At 41.9% G+C, this 27,753-nt stretch overlaps 1 protein-coding gene across 50 annotated transcripts in view; it reads left to right on the top strand.

Annotated features, from left to right (window-relative positions):
- Nucleotides 1–27,753, top strand: part of tjp1b (tight junction protein 1b) — a 149,616-nt gene that overhangs the window by 93,010 nt on the left and 28,853 nt on the right. For all 50 annotated transcript variants that reach the window (XM_077211189.1, XM_077211175.1, XM_077211174.1 and 47 more), the window contains 2 exons: nucleotides 17,813–17,869; nucleotides 21,152–21,276. In XM_077211189.1, the coding sequence (XP_077067304.1) occupies nucleotides 17,813–17,869; nucleotides 21,152–21,276 (182 nt within the window). The remainder of the gene's footprint in view (nucleotides 1–17,812; nucleotides 17,870–21,151; nucleotides 21,277–27,753) is intronic.

Below are 27,753 nucleotides of genomic sequence, written 5' to 3'. Positions count from 1 at the left end.
TAGCAAGTCTTTTTTTTTTTAATGCTCGGCTATCTGCAGTTATTTAAAAGCATCTTCTCAGAACAGTGTAATTTGGTAGTGTAGTCTTTTTTCAGCACATCTGCTATCCTAGCGTAGACGTATGTCACAATGCGGGCGAATGGTTTTTGAAACGAGATGCAGTGAGCTGGCAGTATGGAGATATCTGACAAAACTCTGCTTATGTTCGCCAGGCTGTCTAGTCCTGTTACTGAACTGAGGAAGATGGTATTTCTTCCCTGACCGCAGTATGGCTCAAACATCATTGTGGAATCAAATGCAAATTTAATCAAATGTACAAATATTTTTAAAAGTAACACAAACCTTTAGGACATAACAATGCTTATGTTTTGTGAAATGCTGACACAACCTGTATCCTACAAGAACAAAACTAGTTGGTTGGGCTTCAAATGGCACTTATTCAGCAGAAAGACCCGTTTATTACCTGGTCTCCTCTGTGTTAAAGAGTGTGAAGGAGTGAGGAAAGGAAAACGTGCGTGGAATCTGCCGTTACTTCTGGCCTGTGCATTTGAGCCTGACAGCCTGTCGAAGGAGCTACACATGCAGACTGCATGTCTAACATTTTAGGGAGGATTGAGTTTGGCATTTACACAGTGGGTTTCGAGTTAAATGGAGGAAGCTTAGGTGGCACTAAGGCATTCAAATGTAAATTATTTTAAACAACTTATCTAATCATAAGTATTACAGTTTTGAATCTTATGATTTTAACTTGACTGTTACATAGGCTAATATAAAACAGTTTTTTGTACTGATGCCAAACTTGTTGATTTGTTAAATGAATAAATCCAATTTTTTTTGTAATACAGTGGAAGGCAATGAGATTTGAAAATACTTACATTTGTGAAATAGGCACAAGATTGACGCACTCTACCTTATAAATCCACACCTGGTACCTCTGCGCACAGTGAAATCCTATTGTTTTGATTGACTTTGATTGTGTTGCACTTTCATTGGATAACCCAATTACTAATTAATATCATGTTTCTTAAAACTACCTCAAAAGTGTATTAACATCTTAGCAGTGAGAGGAGCCGATTTTATAATGAAGACATCCAGCGTTGCTTTTCTGTACTCCGCTTAAGCATTGGCATTTACCTGCAGGCTTCATAGCCGGTGGCGTACTAGTTTTGGAGCGTTGTCCCGCCAGTGGCACTGAAAGGGTTAAGACCGATACAGCACTTTCTACTGCAGATGGATCTGTGCTCCTACTGAGCAGAGCAGTTTACATCGAAGCACTGCTGCAGCTCACTACACACACTTACTCCCTTGAATGTTGCCAAGCCACGGGGATTTACAGCAGCGCATGTTTGGTGTGAAGTAAAGCAAGAGCTCGGCGAGAATAAAAGACGATTCGAGTGGAGTGATGCAACTTTACTGGAAGTGCTTGGAGTACTTTTTTAAAGCGCCTGAGTCGCTCAGCAAATCGATGCGGGTTGGTGGATGAGCCTCATCTCTTTTCCGAAGTGATTGAACAGTAACTTGCTGTTCACTACTGGCCACTGCTACATCGGGGCAGGGTTGGGACTCTCTCTTTTTGTTTGTACCTCTCTCTCCCTCCCTTCCCCCTCTCTCTGCACTATCTTCCTCCCTCCCCCGCCTCGTGCCGATTGAATCTGGGATCTTGCTGTGATCAGGCAGGATCAGTATGAGGGCTGGAGCTTTGCCGGCATGCACACGGGTCTGCGGGACCCTGGTTTTGGAGAACACAAATGACTGAAGAAAGCTATGTTTCTGGTTCTTCTGAGGTGATCTAACTGCTGTAAGTAATGTTTACGCTCATTGATTCCTGTTCTTGTTATTTTTGTGCTGGCAGGTGGATTTTGATCATAAGCAAGTAACTTGCATTCAAATTAAACCAGATTTGGGTCTGAAATGCTGAGCACATTAGACCTTTGGCAGTGGTGTCGTCTTAGTTTCTTACTACTTTGGCGGAGTACAACAAGTGCTCCAACAGTTGCGCAAATTGACGTTAGCAATTTAGTTTTCGTTTAGCTGCAGTGATCGGTGTGCCTTTAGCACTGTAAATCTGCAGCGGTGGTGACGTTGCTGTGGAGTGTATGTGCAGGATATGACTTCATCCTTTGGGGACCACCTCCCCTTGCTGTGAGCTTTCCTACTCCTCCGTTTGAATAGTGGGATCACATGCTCCTGGATTGGGGCTTTTAGCCATCGTCAGCACTTTGAGATGCATCTTTCTCCATTCCTGAAGTTATCAGTCATCAGCTCCTACGTGTTGCAGTCTGATGCCAGATCCAAAGGTGATGTGTGTGTGCTTAAGACGGACATCCACCCTCCTCATCTTCTTTTGGCTTCCAGTCAACATACGCAATGTTCTCTGGGAGCATTCGTTTGCACTGTCCATTGCAGCTTCTTGCTATGTTAACACTAAACTCCTGTCTGATTATACAGTTTTCTATACTATCGTGGTAAAGGATGTTACCAGTCACTAATTCTGAATTTAACAATTTTTTAAATATAGTTTTCATTGTGAATTATTTTTATATAAACTTTCATTCATAAAATACTATCTTATCTATCTCAACATTTCTCACATCTCTCTTATCTGCCTATCTATTTTAGGAGACTAATTGACCTTGACACACAGTTATGAGGTTCTGCTGAGGTTCTCTCTATCATTTCCGGTTTCTTTTTTTTTCTGCCCCATGTATCTGCCCGTTGGTTGCAGTACATGATTCTTGGCAGACAAGTTTTCAAAAATTCTTCATAACTGCTTCAGTTCATCCTTAAACCCAAAAATTGTTACATCTTGTCTAGGGATGTAACGATTCACTCGCAACCGGTTGAAAATCGATAAAATTGTGTGCTGATTCAAGTCGGTTGAAATGTTAAACGAATCGCGATACACGTTTTAAACAGCAGGGCGCGTTTACTGAATAGCCTAACGTTACTGTGAAGTTGTGAACCTCGCTTTACAGGCACAATAGCGGCGAGCACACACTGGCACGAAGCTAGCGAGTGTTTTCACTTCGTTCATAGAACTTGAGGTTGTGTGAGCACTCAGTTTGCTCCGCTCGCGCCGCGCCAGTGTGTTTCATAGACTGGTGTGCTCGCGCCGTCAAACACATGGCGATGGCAAGCGTAGATGTTGACTCATTCAAATCGGAGTTGTGGCGGCATTTTGACTTTCCGTAGACTAATAATAATCACCACCGTGAGAAGCACCGGTCACCTCCGTTTTCATGTAAAAGTCATTATGACAAGTGCCAGAGCCACGGAGATCACAAGGTGCATCAGTGTTTCCGTGGCAACCAGGAATCTGGTTTATCTCTGTCTCAATGTGTTTTTTTTTTGTTTTTTTACTTTTACTAGTGTAATGATACAAATTATAACAAAATTAGAATCTTGCCTTTATTACAATGTAAAACCCCTGTCAATGTGGTAGGCCCTACTAATTTTACACAGTCTTATACATAGCGAAGGTACCAGTGTCCAGCCTCTTGACCAGACAGACAGAAAGAATGAGTTTAAACAACCTTGAAGGGAATTTCTTAAGCCCCGTTTCCCCCGGTACCGGGGGCGTCCGTTTTAACAGTATTATTATTTGACAAATATATATATAAAAAAAAAAATGTGCAGCATTTTGTTTGTGAAATAATAAAAAGGACACTTTTTCATTTATAATTTGTCTTAAATCTCATTTGTTAAAAAAATCGTGAGAAAATCGTATCGTGAAACCAGTATCGTGAATCGTATCGCATCGTGAGATGAGTGAATCGTTACATCCCTAATCTTGTCCATAATATAGAGTCCATCCCTAGTTAGTTTCCCACAAGAATCAATGAGTTTTGTTCTCATGTCGCACAAACACCTTTAAGTTTCTGCAACACCTTTTGAGTGTCTGCAAGCACCAATGAGTTTTGTTCTCGCGTTTCACACAAACACCTTGAGTTTCTGCAAGAACCAATAATCTAGAGCCATCCCTAGATAGTGCTACTGTAGATGATGGCGAAAAGTAATGCAAAATCCTCAAAAAGCTGATGGAAATGAAGATACATAGACAAGGTTGACCTTGTTTTTATATTAGCTGATACAGATGTTCCTAACTATTGTGCATCCTTACATTTCTTATATTATGAACACTGATTTCTTCTTGTAGTCCAGGGAGAAAAATATGAATCAAACTTTCAGTGTCCAACATGGTATCTAATTTGGTTACAGTGTGGCACCTTTGCATTCATTTCTAGATTAGCTCAGTATCATCTCAAACCTGGACACACTCACAAACCTTCATAAAAATGGTCTAATAGCACTTGTCGACACTATGAACCTGATCCAGCTGCGTGTCTCGTATCAGCACGCCACCGCTACGGTCTACCCTGAACGTCATCTTCATGTTGTCCGCATCACAGCCCCACTAGTTTTCTGCATTTGAACCCAACGGCAACAACGAGAGAGTTATTTTTAGTTCCTCCCTCTTGCTCCCTCCGTTTCGCTCTCTCGATTTCACTCTCCTGTGGTGAGGGATAATGTGCTGCATATCCAGATTTAAAAAGACACTGAATCCTTGCCTCTCAGCTCACACTAGCATAGTAATGACTGTTAGCAGTTAAGACGAGCCTGACACTTACTATTCGAAATGCCTCAGTCACGCATTACAAAGAGGCGACTTGGTGATAAGCAGAAAATCACTCACACAACTCCGTCACTTTTCCACCCTAATGATGCAGATAGCTTTTTCAGCTTTAATGGGGTATCTCAGGTCTAGGCGTTATCTCTGAAAATGTCTCTAGAGTCTGACTATTAGAAGGCCAAGTGTGAACTTCCGCAAGAGTTTCATGGATTGTTTATATGCCGCTTGCAAGCCAATTATCCTAGACCCAAGTTTTATCATCCTCCCTGTCAGATCGCCCCCATCCAGTTGTCGTTACGTAAAAACCACAGATACGCACACCATCTGTGCATCTTCCTATAAATTACTTTTTTGATAACCCCTTCCATCCCCTGAAAACAGGTCCTGTATCATTAATTAAAAATTACTTGGGCAGCTTCCTGTCAGAATAGTTTGGCCCTGACCACTCGTTATGGCTGTGTTCAGCTGTCCGATCCATCTGTGAGAGGGTCCATAACTGCCCATGCTTCCAGACCTCTGAAGGTATAGAGCATTGGCTGCCAGTCAAGCTAGGATTCTTCTTGCAATATGAAGATAGGATTCTTCTTGCAATATGAAGATATGATTGACCAAGGCGTAGGTGAATGTGCACCCGGTCCATCTGGGAATGCATTATTTAGCATAATAATGTGTGCAGAGAGTGGATGCATTTATACAGTATGTCTTACACTTATTACATTCATAGTGTCCTTAGAAAAACCAGGGGAGCGCATGATCTCGGGAAACCTTTCCCTTACTAGATGTTCATATCAGAAATTCCTCATCACTAATTCCAGCTTATTAATTGAATTTGAGTTTTGCTCAACCCTGATATTTATACTTGACTAACAGTTTACTACTTCAAACAAAAACCTTTATATACTTAAAGCTGTGGACTTGTCCTGCAAACTTTAGGTAAGCTAGCTAACCGTTTGGGTTACATAAGTATAACGTTTAACATCTCAAAATCCGTTTAAAGCTGTGTCTTCAACAAATGAATTGTTTCATAACCTTGACTTTCCTCAGATGAGCAATTCGCTACTTGAGCAGGTTGATGAATTGACGCAATGAAGTTTTATCTCTAGCGTGGGAATCTCTTGATTGAGGAAATCTGTCACAATGAATCTGGAGCACTCTGGGATCTCATACGTTTATGGCAGCATCAGGACGATAGTTACAGTGATTCCCATCACACAGGAATATGTTTATGCCCCATTTGATTGCAGCCTGTGGGCATCCTGCAATTCGGGGCACGCTTTATTTTTGGAGTAATAGGAGTGAATGTGATGTCGGCTATGTTTATTGTGTACTTGAAAGTTATTTTGTAGTATGGAGAGAAACAGAGTGGAACTTTAAAAGCAGAAGTCTGTTTGGATGTATCATATTTTTGCTTTATTCAGTGTTACACTAATTGCTAGGACGGTCCCCTTGGTGGAAACTTTCACATGCTAATTGCACCTAGACCATACTAAAGCTGAATTGTGATCTCAGTAACTTCATATGGGACTCGAATTGCAATTCATTTAAATGTAGAATTTGATGTTAGCATTTGAGTTGGGGCACTATCTAGCAACTGTATAGCCATGTGTTAAAAAACATTTAGAACGGCCTAGCAATAGGTTTGCTGCGATAGTCGGTGTTACCGATGTTCAGCCGCAACACCGGTTACATCACTTGCTCACCGCGGCACCACCCCCACCGTCGTTTAGATTTTTTTATAGTAATAAAAATTCTTTCGTTCAGTGAGAGAACAGACACTACAATTAAAAACTGAATATGTCTGCTCAACTCAGCGAACAAGAGTCTAGGGGTTGACCGATTGTCGGCGCCGATATTGAGCATTTTTATGGTTATCGGTATCGGCCAAATAAACACCTCAATATAATAGGGTCCTGTGATGTCCGCGATGCGGAAAAAACGGACCGAATCGCGGAATCCAGTCATAAAAACGGAATTTGCTGTATAAAGCGGAATGTCACGGAATTTGTCAACTGCTTGATGAATTAATAAAAAGCAGGTCAGTACAAATCAAATCGAATTTCAAACCGCAAAAAGACTATTTAAATATGAATCCTGCGTGTCTCTAAATGAATGGTGCAGATGAGTGATTTCATTTACCACACACACACACACTGGAGCACGCGTCACGCTTGCGCTGTTTTCAGCCTCAGCCGCATCATTATATGAGGACATGATTGCATAAACATCATCTCCAGAGCCGCTTAGTCACTTCATGAGCTTTTTAAAGCTTCAACTGAGAAAAGTTATCGTCATATCATAAACGCACAGAAACTCAAAGATCTCCTCGGCAACCCATCAAAATAAAAGTTCGTTTTTTCATAGGGCCCTAAACATGTAATTTTTGTTAAACTGTAAATAAATTGAATAAGTTTGATTTAAATTATTTAGAAATGCTTTTTGATTACTAAAATTTAATTTAACCATTAAAATAGAGTCTTTAAGTTTTACAGAATGCTGCTCAGTGCTCCCTGAACATTTTTCTTTAGTTATTATTATTAATAATAATTATAATAATAATGTTATTATTAACAGATCTCAGATTTAAAGATATGTTTAAAATAATTTAAAGTATTTGTCAAATCTCTTTGTTATTCTTAATTTTGACATTAACTTACATTTTTACACCAGACATATGCTATATATCGGTTATAAAATATTGGTTATCGGTCTACTTGATCTGTAATAATCTGTATCGGCATCGGCCCTGAAAATCACATATCAGTCGACCCCTACAAGAGTCGCAACACAAAATCCGCAGCAGGAGTCAGATTTCACCTCAACTTTGCCCATTTCACCTCACTCTTGACTGACAAGACGATGGCTGAAGATTTGGAAAAGTGGCTATTTAAGCGAGTTTGTTATAATACTTTTTTGTTGTGTTTTTCATTAAGAATTATAATGACTCACCATTCAAGCCACTACCTCCCCCGAATTGGCACTAATTCAAAAGACAAAGTAAAATGTGCATGGGCATTCATAATGGTACATGTCCACTGGTGCGGAGCGAGTGTGTGTGTGTGTGTGTGTTCGTGCTCAACTTCCATAAGAATTAATTGAAATGCTCGCTCTGCTCCGCACCGTTAAGCATTTTACTTTTGTTTTTGAATTAGCGATTTAAAAGCGAGGTGAAAAAGAGGGAAAAACTCCAATGCCTCCGTCCCCTGGTGATACTGGTATTACCGGTGTTGTCAAATGTCGATTAACCGTTGGGAAAATATCCTCACCGTCACATTGCTACTTAGCAACCCATGTGCCAATGGCTCGACTCGACATTCGATAATTTTAGTAGACTTTCGCATTATTGTGTTGCTAAGCTAACAGAAGCTTAAACAATGAAATTAATTGGCTTAAACACAAAAAAAAATATCATAGATACTTTGGGGGTGAGCCAGTAAATAACAACCATCAACTTCCCAAAACACTCAGAACATCTTTGCAACCAACATTTTGGCTACGACTCACTGCTCTGTACAGAAGACATGCCATGCAGTTCATTTTAATAGTTGAATGTTAACATGATGGGTAGAAAATGTGTAAATCGTTAATTATTAACTTTCCATCACACATATCTCTATTTCACGATTAATTTTGCCTGGAAGTTACTGGAAGATTGATTTACAAATGATTGGTGGGAGACACACCAATCAATTAGAAAATTAGAGAACCTTCCCTTTCTCTCTTACCATATCGCTCCATCCTTGCTGTTCTCAAGACCAATTAGAGCAAATAGCTACAGTGCTACAAATCTTTACGTTTCGAACACAACCTCAGAATGCTGCCTCATCAGGGAAAAAAATGTTTTGGCCTTCTTTTTTGCTGTTAGCCTAAGTAAAATGGGCCTCCTTTGCCAGCAAAAAGCAGTGTTGTCATACTTAGTGATGGAGCTTGAACATACAGAATCAGAGTTTGCTTGGGTGTGTGTGTGTTTCTATGAATTTCAGCAGCTAGAGAACCAAAAGTCAGCAGAAGTCATAAACATGCAGCTTTTCTGTACCTTCGGGTCAATTTTGAACGGGTTGGTAAAAGTCAGGAACGTTATAGCCCAGTCATGTTCTGCCTTTGTAACGCATTAAAAGATGGACGTTGAGCTCTCTAAAGAGCTCTTTCACTGCGTGTAAACTTAACAAAACTTCAGAAGAAACTGTGAACTAAGATTTACTGTCAACAGGAATCAAGTGGCCCCTTTGTTAGCTTCTCAACTGGCCATTGAAAACCACTCATAAATTCTGGCAAAATGGTGCAGGGTATGTTGCATCAGCGTTTTTACGCCGCCGATCAGCCTTAAGATGGGCATAAATCCTCCCAACCCTTCTTTTGCTCTCCAGAGTGCAAACTTTTCCCAGCCGGGCTTCAGTTGCCCTGTGTTTTGCGCACTTCTGTTTATGAATATTTAAGTATCAAAGCACCATATTGTGTTTCCCCTCCAGTTGGATTTCCGCTTGTTAGTTGCTGATGTTGTGTGTGCAAAAAATCCTTATGTATACTAGGCATGTGATGGTATCAAATTTTCATGTTGCGATAATTGCGGAGGCTTTTATCACGGTACTATCACGATATTGAGATAAATTGCAAAAAAAGTCTTGTCATACAACATATAACAGGTTTAATAACTTTTTCTTGTAACTAAAAGAACTTGACACTTAAATACAATAAAGCAATACACTAAAATGTATAAAGTAAACATGTTTTAAACACTTTAATAAGGTCTCATTGGTTAACGTTAGTTAATGCATTAACACCTTAAAAATTAGCAATAGCTACATTTCTTACAGAAGTTATTCGTTAGTTCATGTTAGCTCAGATTTTTTAATAAAGTGTTATTAAATGTTGAAATTAAATTAACTAAGCTTAATAAATGCTTTAGAAGCATTTTTCATTGTCAGTTTATTTGAACTAATGTTAAATAATGGAGCCTTACTGTAAAGTGTCACTGAACAATAAATAATCAGAACATATTCAGTTAATATCTAGGGCATGTTGTAGCCCTGAAAAATATTACAGCCCGTCCTCATCCCAATGCGTCATATACGACGCTTTTGCCAAAGCGTACATATCCTACGCACATGGCACCCTTTAGCGTAAATATGAGACGCAGATATATATATGGGGCAGAAGGCGCCTCCTAGTGGTCTAACCCTAACCTTACCCCAGACCTAAACCTACCCATACTCTGTGCGTGTTATATTTACGCTAAAGGGTGCCATGTGCGTAGGATATGTACGCTTTGGCAAAAGCGTCGTATATGACGCATTGGGATGAGAACGCGTTGAATATTAAGTTTGAAAATAAATATCCTTAAATCTCTAAGTCTTACTGCATTTGGTGCTGTGATTAACACCATAGCGATTAGCGAATACAAAAATATGTGCCCACGATAACAATATTATGCATGTTCATTATCGTGATATTGTATTACTGAATACCGGCACATGTCTAATGTATACATATATTTCTTTGTAATTTCTTTGCAGCATTTTTTTTTTTTAAAGCCGACTAGGTTAAGACAACAAAGTGTTTGCACCCACTCTTGGTGCTGTTTAATTCCTGGGTAAGTTTCCTTCTGTACTCTCCAACGCTGGAGACGGCTGGCAGCTTGCCTAGACTGTCAGGAGAAACTGAAGGATGAGTAATGTTGTGTTTAACAGGATTAATCCAAAGCCTAGTGAGCTTCCTAACTGTCTACTGCCCACATAGTTAGCTCCCTTCTAAGGTGTCATCCTAACCGTCGCGGAACCTTACAAGAGACCGATTTAGAGTGCTGCAACGTCAATTGAGACGTGTTTCGCAATTGATTAAGTTGATTTGAGTTGAATATTAGCATGATGCTAAGCTAAATGCTCAGTTAGCATGAAAAAATATTCTGTATTTTTTTTCCACGGAGCTCATTGCAATGCATTTTAAGGTTGATTGACTGCAAGGAACGTTTTGCGTTAAGATTTGTTCAAAACAAGGTATTTTTGGAGGTAGCGTTTTAAAAATAAAAAATCTGATTTTCATACCTGAAGTGTTCTTTTTATTTCAGTAGAGTGGGACATTAGTATGTTTCTAAGTTAATGCTCAATTAATAAGCATATAAAAGCATCTCATATATATATATTTTTTTCAATGAGCTCATCGCATTGCTTTCTGGAATTGCATTCTCCATTAAGAATGTATGTGATGTTGCCAGATCTGGCCAAGTTTCCAACAAGATGTTTTAGGAGGTTAATAAAATTGAAAATTTGGTATTAATACCAGGAGTGCAATTTTTATGCCTTGAAGAGATAGGTCACCCTTTCATTGCATGGACAGAAAACCCCCTTATGCATTTTTTCATTAAATACCTTCTTTGTTGCACAGAACAATTTGAGTAAATGTTGGGTGAACTGTCTCTTAGAAAAAGAAATCTTTAAATCTCTAAGAAGACAAATAAACAGTTCATGTGAATCATCTTTCAAGGATGTTCTCTTGTGATATTACAGCAGCTCTTGAGGCTTTAACTTGCTGGATTACGGTCTTCCTGTGCTCTCTGGTTTCTAGTTGGAAAGATTTCTATGATTCAGCCTGTTGTTCCAGAGAGTGAATGTCTAATGCCCCGGACGGCTTATCTGTCAGATCAGAAGTGTGCTGCTCGTTCAAAGCAAGTAGCATTAGTTACAGAACACTAGGAATTGGCCATCTTTGTTGGATGCACTGAAGGTTTTCACCACTTCTCATGCATTTCCTTTTTAACATTCAACAAGGGAGAGAGGACTAGATTGTACAAGAGGCAGATGGAAATTTCTAATCCACTTCTTTCCACGTAATACAATGAGCTTGTTAGCTGCGGAGGGAGTGAACGCAATGATTTGGAGTCACTGGCTAAAATCTGAGTAGGCTGAGTGATTCCCAGTGGGCAGTGGGAATGACGAAGAGAAAAGAGCTGCTGTCCTCACAAGGACACGGGTTCGATTTCAGTTTGTATCGTGTCCTGATCTGTATTTTCTTGCAGTCATCTTTCCTCAACTATTCTGTAATTGAAGGCAATAGCCAATAAATATAATAGTTATTAGAAAAGGTAAACTTGAATCATTTTGGAGCAGTCTGTTTTGACTTTATCAATGAAACTGGATGGTCAGTTAGTCATCTGAATGATCAACAACAAGAAATACAACAGTACCAACTACTAGAGATAGCAAAGTATCAATGTCGTGATATCAAACTTAGGGCTGGGCAATAAAACGGTATCGTTATTTATCGGCGGTAAACCATTGTTGGTAACAATATAAAAAATGTTCAATATAGCGTTCAATATTTTCATTAAAATGTGCGTGTGTCCACCACAACTTTGCCCAACATACAAATGTAATGAAAGCGGAATGAAACTCTGCTACTCATTATTTTGTGCTTCACGGACCGTTTATCAGTTTGGACCAATCTCAGTGCAGCGCGAGCCGATCTTGATCAAGCGACACTGTTACTACGGCGCTAAGAGATCCAGTAAAGAAAGCATTTGAATTCGCCAATGAAGTAATAACATCGCTGCGAGATCTAGTGAGAAGCATTCAAATTTCTCCGTTATTAACGGATCAAACAGCGCTGACGTGGAAACCAGGAGAAACATGGTGCCATGAATGAACTAATTATAGGCTTTAAGTCCACAGATCATTCACCATGGATTTAATGTAGTAACACTCACTGTAACCATGGAAGTTTGTCAGGAATAGTAAAATGCTCATCACACATCTTTGTCCAGCACTTCAAAACTCAAATATTAGCATATTTCATTGTTATTTTTAATGTGATGACCAAAACATTTATTTGTTCATCTGTCAAATATTACCCTTATTTATAAAACTAAAAGTTGTATGTAGGAAAACACTCATTTAAAAATCATTTTTCTTTTAATATTTTTTTTAAATCAAGGAAATTTCTCTGGCATTTCTTTCTTTCTGCTGTAGCGAAAACGTACCTAACCGTGACACCACTGTGTCATCTCGAACCGACCGTGAATTTTGTGAACCGTTACACCGCTACTTATTACAGATGTTGATCTACTTCAAAGTTTGCCTTGATTGTTCTACTTTTACATTGCACACATTTTGTAACATTTAATTAAGTGCAAGAGTTTCTTTAACACTTACTTTTTTTAATTTAATATAAGACATAAAGAAGCAATTTTTTTAGCTACATTTTATTTTTGTTTTTGACTGCTTAAACTAATATAATTTGTTGTTTGCCTTAATAATGTGGATAAAAAAAACAGTGGATTAAATTCAAACTTTTCTACTTGTCTTTTAAAAAAAAAGTTTTTAAAAATGTAAATAATTAATACTGAATGATATGAAACATTATATCGTGATACATTTTTTATATATATCGCACAGCCCCTATCAAACTTGACTGACTGATCATCCAGTTTCATTGATCAAGAAAGCGAAACACATTTGGACTGAGCAAAACAAAACGTAAGTGACGTTTTTAAAAGTATCTGATTTAGCATTTATTATGCCATGCTAAAACCTTCTTAGCAAAGTTGCAGCTTCAAATACATATCCATTTGAGCACCGCTGTTAAATTTGAGTTGAATGGCCTCATTTTTATTTGCATTACAAAAATTAACATTCAATCTATCTCAACTAAGGTCAATTGGTGCCTTTTTTTAAATTAATTATTTTATAAAATTATAGCCTTGTCTAGCTTACGTTTTTGTACAATATGCCATGGAAAGGCCAGCATGAGTCTCCCACTGGGATTAGCTGTGGCTTTAACAAGTCTCGCAGAGATGCAGGATATGTTAATGGTACCGTATTGATCCAAGCATCTCCTCATTGCCATGCAGGGCACAGGTGAAGGGTTGAGCTTGCAGTAATTGTCCCCTAGGTCAGCACATTTCCCACAACGCACTGCCCTTGTATTCTCTCTCCTTCCTCCCTCCCTCTTATTTCTTTCTCGTCACCTACTCTGGGTTTTATTTAAATTCATAGTCGTCAGTCATGTTTCATTACGCTGTTATGGTAAAAAGGAGGTTGTTTGGCTGATGTTATAAGAGCGATATACCGGTGTGTTGTGATTGGTCAACAGCTTCGAGTATGTTTCAGAAGTGTCACTCCCCTTACCATAACCACAAGTTTCAACACACTAACGAAACTTCAACCGGGCCTTGCCTACACACACCTCCTACCCTCTTTGCGGATTCCTTGGGTGGGAATTCTGGGAACAAGTTCAGAAACAGTGCTTCCCTTTGGAATAACTGTGCTTTTGTAACTTTGCAGACCTTTTACAGCAAAGTTACATGCTAAAGAAAGTTGAACAAAAGCATTTTAAGTCTTCTGTGATCACGATTTTTGCTTTTCTCGATTAATGAAGCATAAAAGTCTCTTGATATTTTATCAGCTGGTTATTTATCCTGAAAAAGTTTAATTTTCATTTGACATTTGTGTCAATCAGAGCTTTTCTCTTAAAGGGATAGTTCACCCAAAAATAGTGACAGAAAATTCTGTCAGTATTTACTCACCCTCAAGTTGTTACAACCCCGTAAGACCTTTGTTCATCTTCGGAACACGAATTAAGATATTTTTGATGAAATCTGAGAGCTGGATCACTCCTCCATACTAGTCCATAGGCTTCTAAGGGATTGAACTTGCCGGCCTCAAACTTCTTAAGTTTATCAAGCGACGAGAATACTTTTTTAAATATCTTAATAAGATAAATATCTTAAATGGATACATTTTCTGCTTGGTATTTTACTTAATCTTCCTAACCTGGCAACTATGCACACATGAATAATTTTTTAGCAAAATAATCATGATTATCAGTTTAACCAGTTTAATCTAGGACAGTGAATGAACGACCACAAAGTATATCGCTTGACTCTCTGTAGACACCACGAAAAGAACGCAAAGTTTGGACTGAGTCCCTCTCATCAACGGACTTCATTTGGTCAGATTAGCCTGCTAGTCGAACCAAAACTGCTTGTTCTTCACAATTCACAGGCACTTTATAAAACGCAGTTGAGATTACAGGGATCAGACCGCAGGCGTCTCTTAGCCTTGGCAAGAGACCGATAACACTAACTCTTGCTGTCAGATTGTTGTAGATCTGTTTAACTAGCTGCATGCTAACAAGATGTAGTGTGCGGTTTGAGACGGGCCCAACGTAACGGGAAGTCAGAGCTGTGAAGCGAACGAGACCTGATTTATTATCTGCGAGGTCATAGGAATTGGACGGATGGACTGAGACTTGATCTCTCAGCCCGTGAAGATGTGTCACAGGGACGTCATTCATCCTTCCTTTATCACCGTGAGGTCAGGAGGCAATCGCTTTTGCTTCACACATAAGGCTATCAGCCCTTTCTTCACGGTTTCCATTTGTTACAGAAACCTTCTCTATTTAAGCATACGAAACATACTATACGCTAGGGCTGCACGATTATGGCTAAAATGATAATCACGATTATTTATCAATATTGAAATCACGATTAATTATTACGATTATTTGTTAATTTTAACCAAAACAAATTTTATTGTCACATCCATTATGTGCTACATTCCTGCTAATGTACAAATATGTGCATCAAAATAAAACAGGTCCTCTTATTCACCAAAATTCAGTGCATCTCCTTAAAGAATAAAAATAAATAAATAAAGACAATAAAGAAAATGTAGAAACTTCAACAGGGCACTATTTTACATTTTATATTGTGTAAATATATTTTAGGAAGCAAAATATAAACTTGTATTGTACCTGCATAATGGATGTGAATAAAACTCAAAATACACAATAAATAAAAGACAAATATTCCATAACAGAATGTAACCAAATGAGAGCATTTCATGGCAGAACTATGGAAGTTCAATTAATGGATAAAATTCAGAGTCATTGTTATTTGACGCTTAAGAAACTTAATACCTGGTTGTTGTACAGTGTCAGTGATTAGTTGTGAAATCTCACTGCATGAATTGAATCTTATTTAAGTTTATGTGCTCGAATTATTTCTATGTATTAAACAAAGTTCAAAACAAGATGTTTGTAGTACTGATTATTGGAGTCCATTAATCGAACTTCCATGCCTCTTATATAGTACCAATTTGCTACTGTCGAGCGCGCTCTTGGACACTCGGTCTCTCTCGTGCTCTGTCGCTCGTGCGCAGATACACTCGGTTTCTCTCGCGCACTGGCTCATGGAAGCACGTGATCAGACTGGTTTAGGGAGCGCTAGACTGGCTTTGCAAAAAGCCGTCCTGTGAACGGAATGACGCATTTTAAATATCGCTCGATCACGCGAATTTGATCTTGGGAAGCCAAAATCATGATCGTGATTAAAATTCGATTAATCGTGCAGCCCTACTATACGGATTCGCTTCCTGTTGAATTCAATAAACATTATTAGATCCATCAGCATGACAGCAAGTTTTATAATTCCGCGTATGCGTCATCAACCTACACCTTTGTTATTGTAAGAGGTTAGTGAACCCTAGCGGTGAAAAAGCTCAGTAGAAATGTATAAAAACAAAAACTAATAAAAATTGACAAAAGTACATAACAAAATTTCTAAAACTAGCTAAAATGAACAGTATATTATCAGTATACTAAAAAGTGCTATAATAAAATATAAATAGGCTAGTTCTAAAGTAACTTATATTAGAAAATTTTAATAATAATAAAAATGAATGCTTTAATCGCTTGTTTCTGCTGCTTTTTTTGCCTGTGTTTTGATCCGGAGATTCAGCACTCTTTCAGCAGATGCATAATAGCGCCCCCTACCGTATTACAGTGAAAACACGGAAAGACAGAAAAGACATCGCAATATTGAATGTTTTTGAGAAGGATGAAAAACATTGCTTATTTTCCAGCGTGTGTAGCTCCAATGCAAACGCTCAATGTTTTTGTCTTACGTGGAGTAAAAAATTCACATCTCTGTGATTTTAGGGCCTGTTTACACGACACTGTTTTCAACTAAAAGCTGAAGACTTTTTATGCGCCGTTCGTTTACATGACAACAGCGTTTTGGGTGCGTGAAAACGCAAACTTTTGAAAACGGTTTTCAAAGTGCAAGTTTTTGAAAAAGGTCTCCGTGTAAACAACAAAAATGCGAATCTCTGTAGACGATGACGTCACACACATGAAAATGAGGATCGTTTTGACAATGGTGTCGTCTGTACACGGGAAACTCAAAGGAAAAACTTCTCTGTTTACAGCACATCGTTGTCATGAAAACGTACCCTTAGTTTACAGTTTTAGCATTTGTTCAGGTGTCTTGTACATGGTCGTGTTAATGTGAGGAACAAGTTTCTTTGTTTCACTAAAGAGGGAATATGTCAAACACATTTGAGGAGAGAGTGAAGAATTGCTATTGTGTGTGTGTGTGTGTGTGTGTGTCGTGGATATCCTGTCAGGTGCTGTGCCTCTGGTCCTGACACTGCTGACATTCCTCATCCTTCAGTGATTTCCTCACTTGAGGTCTTGCCACGGATGTGATTGAGTGGGAGGCACAGTTGCCCTCATGGAACATTTCTAGAGCTACAACCCACGATCCTTCTCGCTCAGTTTAAACCCTGACACTCACACATAAACCTTCCGCATCACCCTGTTGGTGTTTATTTTGCAGTACATTATCAACACATACGACTACATAAAATCATTATCTAAATGTGAGTCTGTTTTTCCCCAAGTATGCACTGCTTCGGATCTGATGATCTATAGGATCACAATTGTGCAGCACTGGCGTTGCAGTAACTGTGTGAAGCTGCTGTTCGAGGTGACTGCATTGCAGAAGCCATAGAGAAATACTTGAATAAATCAATGTTTGAGCACCTCAGGTGGCTTTGCTGTGTGTCAGCAGTCCTTTCTCCTCCTCAAGCCTAGCCTTAGGCTTTCACTACCTTTGTTGTTTCCGTGTCTGTTGTGTTACATAATTTCCAAGTCTGCTACATAACGTGTAGGAAGATCATTTAGAGTCTTTGGAGGATTTCTAAAGGTGTTTAGGGATGTGTAGCGCTGAAACGCTTTCAAAGCCATTTCCAAATGTGAGTGTAACCCGCTTGATTTTAATGAATGCATCTGCATCCTTTAGGCCGTGTGGGAATGTAACCAATTACAGTTGTTGGTGTTAATCTAACGATTTGTGTGTTTCTATATTAATCTCTTTCTTTCTGTTTTCTTTTGTTGTTTCTCTCAATACAGAGTGCAGCAATGGAGGAGACTGTAATATGGGAACAGCACACTGTAACTCTACACAGGGTGAGAATCAATTTCTCTTTTTTGATTTGTGTCTGGAATCCAAGTATGGATACTTATCAAATCATGGTGTTTGTGTGATCTGCGTAATACAATAAAACCCCTTAGGAAATATTGGTAGAATCGCATTTGTGTTTTGTTTTACTTCAACTAACTTCAACTTCAACTACTGCATTTCTATTTCAAGATTTTCAGATGGCGGATTATTTGTTAATTTATTTATTTTTTTAAATTGTTTTAAAGACCCCATGAAATCAAACATCTGAATAGCCTGGTCATGGTTGTAACTATAATGTATATATTATAATATAACTATATATTATATTATTTTATTTTTTTTATTTACTATTTATTTCTTTAAGGGAAAACCAAGCAACCTTTTTTTGTGTTACATCAAATAATGTTACATTATTGGGTTACTCACTAATAGAAGTGCAAAATAGATTTTAAGAAAAGTCGCGTCACATGTTATCGGAATTATCGTAAATACTTTTTTAACGAATTATCGTTTCTTTGTCGGAAATTGGACATGAACGCCCTCTCTAGTCTTCAAAACATTTAGTCATTTATTTCTGTTTTCTACAACAACAAAGCACTTAAATGCGACGAGCTCTAGGTAGGGTTGGGCGGTATTTCGGTAATATCGTATACCGAGGGGTCTTAAAATAGCAACGGTATCAGTTTCAATACCGTCATTACCGGCACTTATATATAATATATAAATATAATTTATTCAATGCCTAAAAATGCTTATGTAGTTGTCATCAAGTGACAGTGTGGAGGAGAAAGAGAGAGAGAGAGAGAGAGAGAAGGGAATACTGACGAGGCAATATGTAAATGTTGCAATAAAAAAGGTGACCGCGAGAGATGGAAACACCTCTAACCTAATGTGGCATCTCCGAAACAACCACTCACTCACTGCTGCGAGGATGCATTTTACCCCGAGGTCATTAAATAAGCGCATTAGTTTATATTTGTTAAAATATTATAAAGTTGTTTTTTTTTACGTTGATAATGAAAACTGAACAGCACGAGTAAGATGGGATGCATCGGGAGTCAGACATTGACCACTTAATTAAGTTTCATTTAGTAAAAGGCATTTCTTAAAAGTGAATTTCATTTTGTATAAATTGTATCTTAATTTTAATAATTTTTTTATCAACCAATAATAAATAAGAATCAAATATAGCAGACAACATAATCATGACATGATCGTGCGCTGGCGCGCCGCGGTCACTTGCTTTGAAATCTCATCATAAATTAACCGAAACTCAGTGTATGTCTCACAGACATGACAGATATCTAAATAAAGCTTGAAATTTCATTAAACGAAACAATTCAAAACGAAAAGAAATAGGCCACTCGCTGATTATTTAATCCATGATGTGCATTTCTCTCTATGCGCGTTCATACGGAAATGGCGATCATCAAATTTATTAAACGAAACTATTCCAAACGAAAAGAAATCGGCTAGCCTACTCTCTGATTATGTAATCCATGATGTGCATTTCTCTCTATCGTTCACTATGGAGATGGCGATTCGTCAATGTCTTTAAACGAAACAATTCAAAAAGAAAAGAAATATAGGCAGCATACTCTCTGATTAATCCATGATGTGCATTTCTCTCTATAGGCGCGTTCACTACGGAGATATCAATCGTCAATTTCTTTAAACGAAACAATTCAAAATGAAAAGAAAAAGGCCTATACCTTCTGATTATGTAATCCATGATTTGCATTTCTCTCTATATATGCGCGTTAACTAGGTGATGGCGATCGTCAGCTTAATCTTTGCAGCACTGACAGAAAAGTTGTATTAATAAAAATCAATGGACGCGTGTCACCGGATTTACAAATGCACTTCTTCCTTGTTGCTTGTTAATTTAATTTAAATTAATTAATAAAATGAATACAATTGTCATAATTAAAATAATTAAATATTATTAATTGTCCCATTTTTGCCCATTTATAAATAGTATTTATATCTACCACCCCCTCAGCACCTGGGTTGAAAAATTATTTGGCGCCACCATATTATAACGGCCCACATATTAAAAATAGTCGAGTCTAATTAGGGCTCCGTCTCATAATTACATTTAATGCCGTCATCCGGGATTAGACACAATGTGCACAGGTTGCCCTTGATTTTTTTTTTTTTTTTTTTGCCCGATCTGGTATTCAGTTTCTGAACGGTGTAGACACAAGCCAACAGTTTGGTGACGCTGTCTGAGCCTTATGTCATAATTTTTAATTAGTCACGGTAATACCGTATACCCCGGTAAAATGGGGAGGAGGTTTGACGGTATCATAATTTGGATACCGCCCAAGCTTAGCTCTAGGGGTGTCAAATGAAAATTTGAATTTCGAATATCCGTCGAATTTAAAATAAGGGTCCTCATTCAAATGCAAAAAAGGTTTATTTGAAATTTTAGCAGTGGTGAACAAAATGCCATGATGATATTTAATTCTGCATGAATACATGATGCCGTTTTTTTAAATAATTGTTTATGAAATTATATTTGATTAATAAACATTAGTTGAAACGTTATGCCCTTTTTTGAACAGACACTCATGTTATTTCATTGCTTTAATGCGGTGCATTAATATTTTGCTCATTGCGCCCTCTTATAATTTTAATATTAGTAATATTTAATTTAAATGTAGTTTTTCAGCCTTTTTGACTGCCTCAATGAGCTCATACCTATGATTTCAGAATTGGGAAATAGGACATTTGTGATAACACTCGAAGGCAGCATAAGTTACATTTGTGTCGCGGTTTTATGTTGTTACTTCAATGAACACTTGGTGTCACATGCACTACATAAGGCCAAAAACTTCTATTGAGATGCTCATGCTTGGTCAACACATTGCAGTTATGCTAGCTAGCTATGAACATTTTGCTAGTTTACATCACTTTTGTGCGTTAAAGTTGTCATATTTATAAAGCAGCACGTAACTTTGTTACACTCTGTTACAGCTAAAACTGTTCAAGTCGACAATTTATGAACTTTTGTGGAATTCAGGTCCAACATGGCTTGAGTTTTATCGTATTGTTTCTCTCCTCTTTATTTCTGTGACAGTCTTTCTGTCTCTCCGCCCTTCTCTGCCCTTTCTCTGTATCTCTCTGACCATCACATCCCCTCATTTATCTTCCTTTCCATGCCTCCGATCGTATCTTTTCATCCTCTCTGTCCTATTCCGTCCCTCTCTAGCTCTTCCACTGTGTTGTGAATGTTTTGGTGTCCCTCTCACCTGTTGGGTAACATGTAGATGTGTGTCTCACAGGCACCAGGGTTCGGCTTCGGGATCGCTATCTCGGGCGGAAGGGATAACCCTCACTTTCAGAGCGGGGAGACGTCCATCGTCATATCTGATGTGCTGAAGGGAGGCCCAGCCGAGGGCTTGCTGCAGTAAGACTCGTCTCTTACCTTCTTTATTGAGAATGCCAATTCAGGTCCACTTTAATTCCTCAATTTGATTTGAATTAGTGGTCAATATGATAACATAGAATGTAATGTCAATAATGTGACCTTTTAAACGTTTCATTTTTTTAATAGACAATTAGTGGCCAAAAGTGATGTCTGGCCTAGAAAAAATTGACATCTTCACCCTTTATTCAAATATTATTCAAAAATCGTTACAGATTTTGTAAGATTATTCTAGTTGTGCTTGGAGTCAATTGTTTTTGTTGCGAATACGCAGTGAAACATGCCAAATTGTGAGGACATCATTTTTTGGCAAGGCTGTCATATAAAGAAATTATGAACATGCAAAAATAAGAGAGGACCAACTAAATATTGATCACTGATGAGTTTGCTTTTTCCTGTCAGCTTTTTGTTTTTCTATGCTTTTTTTTTTTCATAGTAAAATAAATCTGTTGCTGTAGTTCCCTTTCGAGAGGTCTCTCCTATTGCGTAAGTAGCTTACGCTATGGGAAAACTCCTTTTCTCGAGAATATTGAAGTCTTTATGTAAAACGCATTGCAGCTGCACAGCTGACAGCAATGAACGAAGGCAGCTCGGTCATTGGCTGTGCTGCGGCAACTTGCTCGAACCAATGACGGGGCGACTCTGAATGCGCGACCAATGAGCGCGCTTCGCGCCCGCGCGCGTCAGAGCCCGCCAAGATGGGCGTGGCCAAGAGCTATATATTGGGCGCCCCGTCATGAGAGTTCTTTAGATTTAATCTCCTTCAGCGAACACCTTCTTCGCTGGATCCTCCGGATTATTGAAGCTTCGCCGTCGAAGGCATACCAGCGGGATTTGCTACGAGGACGTCGGCACCTTCAGCCGCCTTCTAACGCGATCCTACTGAGCCATCCGGCGTACTGCTCACGCAAGTATTTACATCTGTTCGCTCAGCGACACTTGTAAAAGAGCAAATTTTCCAAGGCGTTGTTTCAAATGCCTTCCTGCGCGTCGTGCAGAGACCTTCTCCCGGACGGGGATCGTCACATCATCTGCGCTCGCTGCCTGGGCCGGGACCACGCAGAAGCTGCTTTGACCAAGGGCGGATGCCCCGAATGTGACGACCTGGGTCTCTCCGCACTGCGGGCTCGCCTCGCCGCTTTCGCCGTGAGCGAGCCCATCGCCGCCATCCCTCTGTTCGAGCCGCGCACTAAGAAAAAGCGCCGCTCTCAGAGGCTTCCTGAACCTGAGCTCAGTGACGTCACGCCGAGCCAGTCTCCGCGTGCTTCACCGCCGCTCTTGCCTTCCCCACCGCCGGTTCAGTTCACCCAGCCGGACCCACACCCCTTTAGCAGAGCGGTGGGCCTTGTGACTTTCGGCGCGTCCGAGGACGACGGGGGAATGGATGACAGCTTGTCAATCGACGCTGCATCGGACGACTGGCCGGGCTCCACTCTCGACCCCGCCCCGTCGACGCTAGCTAGCGCGAGCGGGGGCTCCGCCATGGATAGCGAGATTATCCGCGTTCTCTCTAAGGCCGTGGAAGACCTCGGGCTCGATTGGTCTTCTCCCGAAGAACCAACCCGGAGCCGACTGGATGAGTGGTTTCTGCAGGGGCGCCAGCAGGCCCCTCGGCAAAGGCCTTCTCCCTTCTTCCCGGAAAGTTCACGACGAACTCACCAAGTCGTGGAAAGCCCCCCACTCTGCGCGCCTAAAGCCTTCTTTTTCTTCCTCGCTCTCCTCTGTGGACGGCGCAAAGGAAAGAGGCTACGAGGGAACACCGCCCCTCGAGGAGGCCGTGGCCAATCATCTCTGCCCGCCCTCCACCACCGGATGGAAAGCCAAAGCTTCCCACCCCTCGAAGCCCTGCCGCACTACTTCAGCTCTCGCCGGTCGCGCCTACGCCGCCGCCGGCCAAGCTGCATCAGCGCTTCACCCTATGGCGGTACTTCAAGTGTTCCAAGCCAAGCTTCTCCGCTCTATGGACGAGTCTGGCCCCGAACCCGAAGCCTTTAAGGACCTACGCAGCGCGACTGACATAGCCCTGCGAGCCACGAAGGCCACCGCCCAGTCTATCGGCCGTGCCATGGCTAATTTGACTGTTCTCGAGCGCCATCTGTGGTTGACTCTGACTGAGATGAAGGACGCGGATAAGGCGCCATTTCTCGACGCGCCTATCTCCACCAGCGGGCTGTTTGGACCGGCGGTTAAGGGTTTCGCCGAACGCTTCACTGAGGCCCAGAATGCTTCACAAGCTATGCGGCATTTCCTGCCCAAGCGCTCCAGCTCATCGCAGAGCAGACAGAGGCCGCCGCAGCCGCAGCGGGCTAGAACAGCCCCCACCGCCTCTCAGCCCGCGCCTCAGGCTGACGCTCGACGCCGCTCGCGCTCTCACAACCGCAAGCCGCCTTCTGAGCGACGGGGTCCTCGGCCCAAGATTGTGCTGAACCCCGAGCCTCGAAAGCCGTCCTAGCCACAAGAATGAAAAGAGAGAGTGCGTGTCTCGCAAAAGCCGGACCACTCTCTCTGCAAAAGCTCAAGCATTACCCAGTCCCCTTACAGGCGGCTGGATATGTTCATACAGCAGTCAATGGGCCAGTCACAGAGCTCGCTCACCTGCAAACAAACGCCGTTTTTACGGCGACGCACAGAAAACACAAAAAGAGTCTTTTTCTGCCTGTGTCACTAAGGGTTCACATGTCCACAAGGTGTGCATTCCCAGATACTGTCAAAACAGTGCCAAATTCATTCCCAGCTCAAGCTGCGCACCCCATGAATGTAGATCACGTGCCTACGGTCATGTACGCACCACTACACACAAGCACTGTTCACACAGTTATAAATTCATCCCCAGTAAAAGCGGGAAACATTATAAAAGTGACGCGTGTGCCTACCACTGTTTATGCACCCCCACTTATAAACACTGTCCTTACAGTGTCAAACACAACCCCAGCCCAGGCTGCGAGTTTTACAGACACAGCGCGCGCTGCTGTAATCACACACGCGCCCATTCACTCAGCTGCTCAGCGCGCGCCCGCGCCTCTGAGAGCTATGAGCTCAGGCGATTCGCTGGCCGGGTCCCTGCGTCACAGCGGCCCGCCCCTAGCCTGTATTCAGCCCATATCTGTACACGCAGCGGCATGGGAAAATATTCCAGATATGCCGAAATGGGTATTGAATATAGTAAAGCACGGATACTCGCTCCAGTTCGCTCGCAGACCACCACGTTTTACGACTGTGGTCGAGACGAAAGTGAGAAAAGAGTGCTCACATGTTCTACGCACCGAGGTGCGCAAACTAATAGAAAAGGGCGCTGTGGAAACTGTTCCCCCCTCTCTGAGCGAGGCAGGTTTTTACAGCCGCTATTTTCTCGTCCCGAAAAAGGATGGCGGTCTCCGCCCCATCCTAGATCTCAGACACCTGAACAAAGCACTAATGATTCGCTCGTTCAGAATGTTAACAACCAAGCATATCCTCGCGCAAGTACGCCCAGGAGATTGGTTTCTCTCAGTGGATCTGAAAGATGCTTACTTTCACATTCCAATAGCGCCTCATCACAGGCCGTTTCTGAGATTCGCTTTCGAGGGACAGTCGTACCAGTACACAGTACTTCCGTTCGGCCTGTCCCTGGCTCCCCGTACATTCACGAAATGTATGGATGCAGCACTTTCCCCCCTAAGGCGAAGGGGAGTGCGAATACTGAATTATCTCGACGATTGGCTGATTCTAGCACAATCAGAGAGTCAGTTAATAACACACAGATCTTGGATTATCAGCCATTTAGAATGCCTGGGTCTAAGAATCAATTTTGCAAAAAGCATACTATCTCCCAGCCAGAGCATTTCTTTCCTGGGAATAGTTCTAGACTCGATGCAAATGACAGCGCGTCTCTCATCAGAGCGCGCGCTCACCATCCGGCGCCTTGCAACATCATTCAGGGCGGGCGCGCTCGCCCCCGTCAAGCGGTTTCAGAGGATGCTCGGTCTCATGGCCTCAGCATCGGCCGTACTCCAGCTAGGATTGTTGCATATGCGCCCTCTCCAACGCTGGCTCAAGAGCCGCGTCCCTACTCACGCGTGGCGTTCGGGCCACCTTTTAATCAGAGCGAACCACGGCTGTATAAAAGCCCTGACGCACTGGAAAGCCGCCGACTGGTACCAGTCAGGCGTGAGTCTGGGTGTGAACACAAGGAGAAAGATGATAACGACAGATGCCTCCAAAATAGGTTGGGGGGCCCTTTACGAGGGCAGGCCTGTCTCCGGCTTTTGGTCAAACCCGGAGAAGCGCCTACACATAAACTGTCTGGAAATGAAAGCGGTCGCTTTGGCTCTCAGAGCCCTGCTCCCACAGCTGAGAAACGAACACGTCTTGGTCCGAACGGACAACATGACGGTAGTATCGTACATAAATCGCCAGGGTGGACTCAGGTCGAGCTCCATGCATTCAATGGCCAGGAGACTCATTTTATGGTCCCAGCACAACTTGCGCTCGCTGAGAGCAGCGCATGTGCCAGGTGCCCTGAACCAGGGGGCGGACATGCTATCCAGAGACAAAATTCTCCCAGGAGAATGGGCTCTCAACCCGCTGACGATTCACTGGTTATGGAAAACCTTTGGCAAAGCGGAGATCGACCTCTTCGCCTCCAAGGAGAACGCGCACTGCCCTCTTTTTTTCACGAAAAGCATGGATGCGCTCGCCCAGAGCTGGCCGAGCCGTCCCTTATATGCCTTTCCCCCGATCGCGATGCTACCGCAGGTCATCAGTCGGGTCAGAGAGGAGAAAGACGCAGTGCTGCTGATAGCCCCACTCTGGAAGAACCAAACATGGTTTCCAGATCTGATGCAAATGCAATCTGCACCACGGCCGATTCCACTGAGGCCAGACCTCCTCAGTCAGGCCAACGGGATGATATTTCATCCCCGCCCCGATCTGTGGGCCCTTCATGCATGGCCCCTCAACGGGTTCCCAGGAACCTCACGAGCGGAGCACTAAAAACCATCGCTGAGGCGCGGGCGCCCTCCACGAGACGCTTATATGCCCAGAAATGGAAAGTGTTCAGTGTCTGGTGTAATGCCAAGGGCCTGAACCCTGAAACATGCGAGATTACGAACGTACTCGCTTTTCTACAAGGGCTTCTGGAGGCGGGCCGCGCCCCCTCCACGCTCAAAGTATATGTGGCGGCCATCACAGCATCACACGACCCTGTAATGGAACGTCCATTGGGAAGAAACGACCTAATTATTCGTTTCCTAAGGGGCGCTAGGAGGATGAACCCTTCACGCCCCCCCTCAGTGCCGATCTGGGACCTAGCTACTGTCCTAGACGCTCTTAAAGGGCCTCCGTTCAAACCACTCCGAACCGTGCACCTTAAACAGCTCTCGCTCAAGACTGCGCTCTTGCTGGCACTCGCCTCGGTCAAGAGAGTGGGCGACCTGCACGCGCTTTCGACAAGCGCTGCCTGCCTAGAATTCGGACCTAACGACTGCAGGGTCGTCCTTAGACCGAAACATGGGTATATTCCTAAAGTGCTCACCACTCCCTTCAGAGCACAGGTTATCTCCCTAACTGCGCTATCGTCCCCAGCAGACGAACACGACGCTAATCTACTCTGCCCCGTTAGGGCTCTCAGAGTGTATTTGGAGCGTTCTGCCCTATTCAGACAGACAGAACAACTGTTTGTATGCTTTGGCGGCCGTACGAAAGGTTCCGCCGTTTCAAAGCAGAGAATCTCTCACTGGATAGTTGAAGCTATAGCGCTGGCTTATGAAGCTAAGGGACTTCAATGCCCCTGGGGAGTCAAAGCACACTCTACCAGGAGTGTGGCTTCTTCCTGGGCATGGTCGAGTGGGATACCGATCGAGGATATTTGTGCGGCGGCAGGCTGGGCCTCACCGTCCACATTTATCAGGTTCTACAACCTACAGGTCCCGACACTGCATTCCAATGTTCTATCAGCATGATGCTAGTTGAACTACGAGTTCGTATCTAGATTATGTATGTGCTTGTGTCACACTGAGCGCCTTCTAGCCGCTCTGTATTCTTTCCCACATATAAAGCTCGCCTCTGCCGGCTAGTTGGATGATAACTTTGCTTTTTTAGCTCAGGCACCTGCCTCTGGCTATCATAAGGCGAGGTTCAGCACGCACGGCGTTTTGCATGGTGTTCCCATAGCGTAAGCTACTTACGCAATAGGAGAGACCTCTCGAAAGGGAACGACTCGGTTACTAACGTAACCTCGGTTCCCTGAGAGGAGGGAACGAGTATTGCGTAAGCTGCCGTGCTTGTGCTTGGTTAGTTCGCTTCAGTCGTTTTAACCTAAAGAACTCTCATGACGGGGCGCCCAATATATAGCTCTTGGCCACGCCCATCTTGGCGGGCTCTGACGCGCGCGGGCGCGAAGCGCGCTCATTGGTCGCGCATTCAGAGTCGCCCCGTCATTGGTTCGAGCAAGTTGCCGCAGCACAGCCAATGACCGAGCTG

This window comes from Siphateles boraxobius, unplaced genomic scaffold, assembly GCF_051911475.1.
Source record: "Siphateles boraxobius isolate OS27281-9 unplaced genomic scaffold, OSU_SipBor_1 65, whole genome shotgun sequence".
Taxonomy (NCBI): Eukaryota; Metazoa; Chordata; class Actinopteri; order Cypriniformes; family Leuciscidae; genus Siphateles; species Siphateles boraxobius.
This window is presented reverse-complemented; position numbering and strand designations above follow the sequence as displayed.